We start from the raw sequence: 8,859 nt of genomic DNA, 5'->3' as shown, positions 1-8,859 counted from the left end.
TGTGAGAGAGAGAGAGAGAGAAGATAAGAGACTGTATGATCGAGTCTGTGTGAACGTACCTTACTATCATAACTATCAATAAGTGAGGATGGCATGTGTGTGCATGTGTGTGTGTGTGTGAAGATAAGAGACTACATGATCGAGTCCATGTGAGCGCACCCTACTGTCATAACTATGAATAAGCCAAGATGGCATGTGTGTGTGTGTGTGTGTGTGTGTGTGTGAAGATAAGAGAGCAGCACCTGAACCCACCCTACTCTGGGAGAACGATAAGTCAAGACGGCATGTGTGAACGCACCCTACTCTCATAACAATAAGTCAAGACGGAATGTGTGAACGCACCCTATGACCGAGCCAACACAAAAGTCATGATGATGATCATAGTTTGAAAACAGGGGCGCACACAGAATTGACTTGGAAAAGCACATCATCATAACGATGGTGCCAAGTCAAGAATCAATGGCGACCTTGGTAGTCGCCCGCGGTTTCGCTCAATAATACTTTATTTTATTTGAAGGGTGTAAGATTCGCGTGGCTTCCCACCATGGTTATTTAATCAGAATCGCAGGTCTATCGTAGGTCTGTGCGAAGCCAGCCATAGCTACGTCTTACACAGTAAGGTTTTTTCCTTTTTTTTCCCCCAAATCCCCATAAAAGTTTGCTTCCTTGCTTGTTTTCTCTCTTTTTTGCCAATGCTTCAATCTGATTCTAGAACCTGGCAGTGTACGGCACAGTGAGTGGAGTGTACGGCATGCATTGCCTCTTGGTGAAGTGATTCAGTACACATCCTTCCTTGCAAAACCCGCGGCTATGGCGCTGCAACAGCTCTACGACGCTTGCAAGGCGACCTTTGCTGCCGCCGCTGATGGGCCTTCCCCTGATGGCTTGGAACATGTCAAGTCTCTCATTGGTAAGTGTAACCCAGGTTTGCAATGCTTTCAGAGAATCAAAATTTAAAGGTTTTTAGTGCAGTCATTTCTTATGATGTTATCACCAAGTATATAAAGATTAAGGTTCCACAATATGGAGAATTGCCAGCAATGAAAGGCGTTAATTCAATCATTCTTTATGATGCTATCACCAAGTATGCACTCTGGCTAAAAGAAAGTGCAAAGCTGGCCAGCTAGTTTACTCTTTCATCATGCAGGCCAACTGCCTCACCAATTACCGGGTGGCTCCTCGTCGTGCAGCGTTTTTCGGAAGCCCATGTTTTATGTTCCTGCTTGCCGATGTTTTATGTTCCTGCTTGCCGAGGGTGAATGATGACATTGATCCTCTGGGAGCAGCATGTCTTAGCAACACAAAATGAGGTAGGGCTAGTTTTGCATGATCATCATATCGGAGTGGCATTGTTCTTATCGAATGTGCAGTGCTCATTCGAACCCCTTTAATATCATGTTAGCTAAGTTATGTAGAGTTTAGCTGACAAACTCAAGTGTGCTCTTCCCCAAGGTACCAGATGCCTTGACAACTGCAGGGAAGCTCCGAGTCCTTTTCTGAAGCGGACATTTTAGCCTCATCTAGGCAACATGAGAACTTGCAATCGTATCTCCCGACAAAACCTCTGATCAAGCACCTCGTGAGTGATGAAGTATCTTTTCACTTATGAGAATCCTCTTGTACAAGCACAGGTCGAGAAACCAACTACTGAAAACTTTCTTTAGATTCCACTCCAAATCTCAGTGGAGCATACCCATCCACAAGTTCACTTGCTCATATGGATCTCAAAAACTCTGTTTGCGAAATTTAAAGCAGTGAGAGGATGAAAAAGTTGCAAAAGGTAGATGTTGCTCCTCACTAGTGCAAGCTCCACCCCCTCCCTCCCTTAGCCCTTCTTCCACCTCCTTATGCTCTGTCACCACCCCTTCCACTGCAAGCCTGATGAAGTCTCTGAACAAGCGAAAATCACCCCTAAGACACGAAGGTCCCGAGTGTGCAGCCCGCCTGCTCTTTCCCCAGCCACGATGCCTTGTCCGCCCTGCTATGCTTTAGCCTTGCTGGCCCATTTCCTTTGCGTGCATGCACAAAGCCCCCCCTCCCCCCCTCCCTCTCCACACACACACACACACACACACACACACAAAAAAAAAAAGGCTAAATGAGTACAATTATTGAATTCCTTGGTGTTTAATTTTTTGTCCCCCTTCTTCCTTGCTTTCCATGTCTGTTTTTGCTTTGCCCCTTAAGCTTCCGCTTCCCTCTCCTTCTGTTTAGGGGTTGCTAGTGTTGCTCTTCATTAGACTTTTGAGTACGGCCCCTAGTCCCTTCCCCTCCATGGCAGCCACTTCTTCTTTCCCAACTGAGGCCACTCTCATTTGCTCATTCTTTGAAGCAGCTTCCAGCTTTTGTCATCCTCCATTGCCTCTTTAGAGGCCACCACCGTCATTTGTAGGTTTGCTGGTAGCAGATGCGCTCTAAGGAAACTCATATCTCATGCAAGTGGCACCTATTAATGAGCAAGGCTCTATAGATCTTTGTCATCTAGTTCCTTGGCAATGGCTATAATTCAAGTTTAGTTTGACTCGGCTGCTCTCATGGATAAAGTTTGCAAATAATCCCCATTGTAGTACGCAGTGCACATGCGATGTGCCTACTTTGCTAGATGGCACCTACTCTAATCTGTTGGCCTCTGTGGTCGATTTCATAGTGGTTGTTTTCTTCTTGGGAGTACTGTGAGCTTTTACCAATGATAGGGTGGCATAGGGCGCTTCTTCTTCGTGCCGCCGCCCTTCTTTTGTTTCACTCACACCCCCCCCCCCCCCCCCCCCTCCTTTCTCTTCTACCCCTTTAGTTGTACACGGTTCCCTTCCTAAAAGGGTGTACCCAAAAGGCACCCTTTTGCCTCTCTTCAAAATTACCCTTTCAAAATAAGTGTGCCCCAGGTCGATGCTAGCCACCTTCGCCGGGCTGTAGACCTCTGGTCCCTCTGGCTAATCATCCCCTCACGAGAGAATCTTCCTTAGCATCTCTTGATTCCCCACCCTGATGGTTCTCACTTTCTTTAGAAAATAGAGTTCTGTGGACGTCCTGACCAGTGCTTTGTGTGTCACCAGATGGAACACCCTGCAATCTTGCTCCCAAAAGAACTCCAGCAGCTGCGGGCAGTCACAATAGACCCATTTGGTTGGTCCTGTGCCAGAGCGACCCCCCTGATGTGGGGGCTTATTGCAAGAGCACCATCACCCACCCCCTTCCTATCTCCCCCACCCCCACAACGAAGCCTCATGAGCGAGGCGATGAAACCTGAGCAGAGATCTCAGAACCAAATCACTATATTAATACAATTCAGATTAAAGAAATGACATCAACAAATGATGAAAACAGTTTTCAACTAAGCTTGGTGTAGACAATCGCAAGGGGTCTTCCCAAGGTCATCTTACCCCGAGTCAAGACCCTGTTGGTGCTCTTCTTCAACCGTCTTGCTCCAAACGCCAACAGGGTCCTCGGCTTCTCTCCACAACCACGGGAGCAAGACACCTGTCAGCATTCAAAGAACCTTCTTGTTAAATTTGTTCTCCAAAAGCTTCCTCTCAGAAGGGTGGGTGGAGATTGGTGGTTACAGGATGAAATCTAAAAGAGGCACTGTTGTCGCAATAGGCGGTGCTCTACGCAAGGTGACTATGGCGGGTGTATCAGCGTGGAGATGCAAAAGATGCCTGTCTCTGAGCAGCATTGGGGAAGGGGCGTGAGATGGCCAGTTGTTGCTGCAAATCTGAAAACGCAGAAGTATTTGGGGCAATAGATAGGGCTGAATCTGGAAAAAACAGACGAAATAGGTACACCCAAGCCTCAAAGCAGCAAACAGAACCAGCAAACCTGCAAACCTGTAGGAGAAAAAAACGTAGCAAAGATGCTGCTGCTGTCCTGCACAGAATGGGGGGGCGGGGGTGGGGGGGGTAGATGCTGAAAAAACGCTGCGAATCTGCTGTAGAAAACCGCCTGTAGAAAAACGCAGCACACTAGGTACTGCTGCCCTGAAAACAGTGCAGAAAATGGGTGTGCAGTGGGTTCTTAGAGGTCAAACCGATGAAGGAAGACCATGGGGTTGCAATGGAGAAGACGCTTGGAAGAGACAGGCGACCAGCAGCAACTCTCAGAAAAAAAAACGCAGGAGGGAGCATCCAACACCGTTCTTCACCGGCGCTCTGATACCATGATAGAATGCACAGCGGAAGAAGGGAAAGTGGAAACACAGGAGAGAGAGAGAGAGAGAGAGAGAGATGGAGAGGAAACACAGGTATAGACCTGCTCTCAATATCATCAACCAAGAATACATGTCCCGAGCAAGCCTCGTATGTGAGGGACTGTAGCAAACAATGCTAAGCAATGAAAAAGAGTGAGAAGGGACCGGCTATATATATGCCCAGATGTAGGCAGCCGATTGGCATCCCACGACTAGGATAAATCTCCAGGACTCCATAAAATGGGGAAAAATATGGGTAAATGGTGTGAGGGGTGACCAGCCCTCTAGCTAACATGGTCAGCCCTAAAAGCTAAAATAGGATATCACACAGGAAGCTAGTAGCAAGGGGATGATGATGTCTAACAAGTGTATGCGTGCACGGAAGAGAGAGAGTGAGTATGCACAACAAAGAGAGCAGGTATGCGATGGTTCCCTACACACCTCACCATGGGGTGCCATGGTAATCCATGCATCCCCCAACACTTGTAAGCTGGCCAACCTTGACGTGAGGGTATCTCCACATGTGGGTGATGACACAGACATCCCATGAATAAATTCGCACGTGCATCAAATGTATTTGGACAATCTTCCATTCTCAAACATACGTAAGTGTATTTAGACAATCTCCCATTCTCAAAGACATGTATCCACACCCTAGACTAATGCTGGTTGAGAGATCCTGGTCAGAAACCTTAAAGATGTATTTCCTGGAAGATTTGAGTTGAAAGGACAGGTAAATTTGGTAGCAGAGAATCTATTTTTATTTCCCATCGAAACTCCAGAATTGCAGCTGTATATTTATTGGTAATCACATAGTTTTGGGGGGTGGGGGGCCAGCATGCCATTAAGACCTAGACTCCTAGTGCGATATGCTCAGTGAATGCCATCCATCTCTTTTCACTGGTATTTTCAGTAGAACAATATATCTTTTTTCTTGAGAGAGATCTACACACACCTGTGAGCGGGCCATCCCCCCCTCCCGCGGCCCATCTCTTTCAATGTCGCTCCCAGCTGCAGTGAGATTATTCATTTTAATCAAGATAAGTGTTAAATCATTTCTTAACATTGGGCAAAGCAAGCTGCTAGGCAGAAGCATGACTGACCAAGGGAGTTTATTATGGTTAGTGAACCAAATTACCTGAATTGCTTAAGACAGAGTAAACAACATGCAGACAGATATTAGGGCTGAGCAATCACACGCTCATCAGGTTTCAATGGCCTGCAAAGAGGCTTTCACCTAGCTGTATAGAAAGGATTACAAGCTGCTGGCTGCGAACTGGATTTCCTCACCGGGTGCTTAATTAAAGTTTCAACTACTGGCTGCATCTTGCTGGGTGCCCTGACCTTGCTGCATTTAGAATTGCAGAATCTCTTCAAGGTGGCAAGGTAGAGGCAATGGGCTTGGGAGCTACTGCTCTGCATACTGGGACTTCTCTACTAACACAAGTTGTAGTGCGGCCCATCAGTAATAAGTATCTTCTCATTTGCGCCCTTTAGCCCTCTTTATGACTATTGTTGTGGCATTGACATTGCATATGCAGATGCCATGACACTTTCAGATCTTGGTCTAAATGAGGAGACCCTTGCCCAAGAAGATCGAGGCTTTGGTTTCTTTGGAATGTTAAGAGGCTGGACGGGTATGCATTCATCAATGGTGGCTCGGTGGGCACCACCCATTTCTTATCGGCACATTCATGCATGCGAAAGATTTTCAGTAAGCGTTCAAACCTCACATTATAGATATTGAATGGTGCTCCTGGGATTGTCGTTGTGTCTGGATCTACATTATGTTGACACATTTCACTTCATATTTGGCTATTACAGATGGGGATCTTTTTTCTGCCAACATCGGCAGTTATACCTCTTCACGATCATCCAGGCATGACTGTTCTGAGCAAACTTTTATATGGTTCCATGCATGTGAAGTCCTATGATTGGGTTGACCCTTTGGTGAAATGGCCTGAGACAGGCATATCGAAGGGTAAGCTTTGTCTTTTGCATATCTTTTATGCAATTTTGGAACTTAAAAAAGCTACGTTTAAATGCTGATCAAAACATCTCAATTGTTGCAGCTAGATTGGCAAAATTGGCCATGGATCAAGTGTTTATGGCACCTTGTGAATCATCTATTTTATACCCCACAAGTGGTGGCAATATACATGCCATTAAAGGTGTAACAGCTTGTGCAATGCTGGATGTCCTTGCTCCCCCATACGCGAGTGAAGAAGGGAGAATTGCTACGTATTACCGCGACTTCCCGTTCTCGAGTCGTTCTGGTTTGCCTACACAACCTTTTCCAAACTATGATAGTCGAATATGAAAGCAGTCTCTGAATGAGACCTAATGATTTGCTAAGAGCTTGTTTAGGAAGGAGACTTGATTGATTTGCTAATAGCTTGCTGCTTTCCTGAACAGGCGCCCTTGCCGAAAGTATGAATATGGACGTCCTCAGACAAACTTTTGCTTGGCTGGAAGAAATCCAACAACCAGATGATTTTGTGAAATGCATGCCTTATGAAGCTCCAAAAATTGTACTATGAGATACAAAAAGGCTTCTAGTTTAAGGGCAACATCAAGATCATCAGGGAGAGGATTTCCAATGTGGCCAAGTTTTATACTAGGCCCTTCTAGCATGATTAGGTCCATCATCGTCTTCACAGCCTAGAGAGAGAGAGAGAGAGAGAGAGAGAGAGAGAATCACCTACGTGTAAGGGGCTACTAGGCTTATGTGGCACTTTGTATAGTATGTGTGGGTAGTAGGCGTGTGCTTGCAAAGGCTGTGGTGATGGACTAACATGGTTGAAGACAAGAAATAATCATTTATTTTTTGTTTCTTTGGGTGTTAAGAGAGGGAGGGGAGAGCTAGCTGTGGGGGTTGGAACTCACGCCCTTTAGTGGACAGCATGGTATATAGGCAACCACAGTAATAGGACATGCCCCCACCCCCCCGCCCCCCCCCCAACAAGACATTAAATAATTTGACTTGAACCTCTTGAAATTGCAATTCAGCCATTCTTGGGCCTCATATTGATTCAAGTAATGGTTGGTTCATTTGGGTGCACTTCTTAACAAAGATTTTATTTTTTATTTTTTAAATAAAGAGAACTGGCTGTGTCCTCGTCGTCATATGTTGGTGTCGTGTGTGTGAGCCATGCCTAGAAGAAGAGAAAGTAAAATACTCAAATTTGATGCCCCCTGAGAGATCTTGAAAGAGGTTATTTCTTTTTTCTAAGAAGTTACAGTAGGTTTAGTGTGGCCAATTATGAAGGAAGATGAATTTGCAAAAAGCATCATAAAAAAACATGAGATTCGGAACCTTAACGTTTTTTCTTGTCTCTGTGGATCTCCTTTATTTAGTGGAGGCAGCGTCTTTAACAAGGTGACATGGTGGAGCATGAGAGGAGGGCCCTGGCTACATAATAAAATTCTTTCTTTATATAAGTTTAGAAAAATTTTCATACTTCATTTAATGAAAAGTCCCCTTGATATGATAGAAGCTAAATAGAGATGCATACGAATAGTCCCCCTTTCCTATAGAGACTAAAGAAAAAAGTTGATGCTATATGAACAATTTGCCTTTACCATAGAGGCTACATAAAATGGAGTTCTAGCCCTACTGAGGAGGCCAAAATTCATGCATGAGTGTAACATATAAAATAAGTTGTAGCATCCAATAAAGGCATGGCACTTCGATGTCGTGTGTTATGTGGGCATCCTTCATCTCATATGTTTTTTTTGGGGGGGGCTTCCTTGACAAGAAAGTGTAGAAAATATCGTGCGTCATCGTGCATCATGATGCCTAACATCGTCAATGCTGTCAGTACATCACATGTTGGAATGGCATGTGTAGGACCAAACAAAGAATATGGGTGAGTAGGAACCAAAGAGCACATTTGCAGGATTGCAAATGTGACACTACGCGATACAAGAGCAGCTAGCATGGAGTAGAGACTTTGGGGAAGTTGGGGAAGGTTTAGACTCGTTTAGGATACCCTGAGTAGGTTTAGAGTAGTTGGCCAAAAGACCTGGGACCTGTTAGGTGTGGTATGAATATGTTAGGTAACTTCTATCATATTTTTTATGAGCTTTTAAAGGAGTGCATGTGACAATATCTCGTATAAGTGAACCCCCAAATCCCTCTTTCCTGGATGTTGTAGAGTGCTCAGTGCTTGTATATGCTCGTGATCAAGTTATTCACAGTGCATGTGACTATATGTCTTATAAGTATTAAACCCCCAATCCCTCTTTCCTTGTGAATGAGGATGTTGTAGGGTGCTCAGTGCTTGTATATGCTCGTGATCAAGTTGTTCACAATTTTGGGAGTGTCTGTGTGTGTGTGTGTGTGTGCATGCGCGAGTGCTTGTAAGCTCTCATGGAGTTGTATGAGATTCTTTCTACTTGCATTGCCTTCATCAATGCTTCTCACAACTTGAGTGTGCATGCTTCTTTAATTGATCTGGACAAAGCTCTAAAAGTATGCCAACCAAAAGAAGTGAACAGTGAGATCATCCTTTTTTGCATGTGGGCACAGTAGAAGCTAAAGACAATAGTATTGTGTGTCACTTAAATAAGGTATAGATTTATTTATTTTTTAATCCAAAAAATGCACTTCCAATAAGCCCAAAATTAACTTCGATTATGATAAACTAACCACATAGCTAGTATTTTTAAGAGCA

The 8,859-nt window shown here is 44.7% G+C and overlaps 1 protein-coding gene across 1 annotated transcript; it reads left to right on the top strand.

Annotated features, from left to right (window-relative positions):
* The first annotated feature begins 464 nt into the window (after positions 1-464).
* On the top strand, positions 465-7,208 carry LOC147613558 (plant cysteine oxidase 4-like). The gene is made up of 6 exons (XM_086781549.1): positions 465-615; positions 723-910; positions 5,725-5,897; positions 6,008-6,164; positions 6,256-6,459; positions 6,599-7,208. The coding sequence occupies exons 2-6, from the start codon at positions 811-813 to the stop codon at positions 6,721-6,723; spliced, it is 759 nt and encodes a 252-aa protein (XP_086637675.1). The 5' UTR covers positions 465-615; positions 723-810; the 3' UTR covers positions 6,724-7,208.
* Positions 7,209-8,859: the final 1,651 nt, after the last annotated feature.

The sequence above is a fragment of the Cibotium barometz genome, chromosome 43 (assembly GCF_041138505.1).
Source record: "Cibotium barometz isolate CiBa-2024 chromosome 43, ASM4113850v1, whole genome shotgun sequence".
NCBI lineage: Eukaryota > Viridiplantae > Streptophyta > Polypodiopsida > Cyatheales > Cibotiaceae > Cibotium > Cibotium barometz.
The sequence above is the reverse complement of the archived record's forward strand: the minus strand, read 5'-3'. Positions and strand labels throughout refer to the sequence as shown.

Excerpts from the sequence above, each read along its gene's own strand:
- LOC147613558 (XM_086781549.1), top strand. The coding sequence starts at position 811 with ATGGCGCTGCAACAGCTCTACGACGCTTGCAAGGCGACCTTTGCTGCC. Across the intron at positions 5,898-6,007 it reads ATGCATGCGAAAGATTTTCA|ATGGGGATCTTTTTTCTGCC; the intron begins GTAAGCGTTCAA and ends TGGCTATTACAG. Across the intron at positions 6,165-6,255 it reads TGAGACAGGCATATCGAAGG|CTAGATTGGCAAAATTGGCC; the intron begins GTAAGCTTTGTC and ends CAATTGTTGCAG.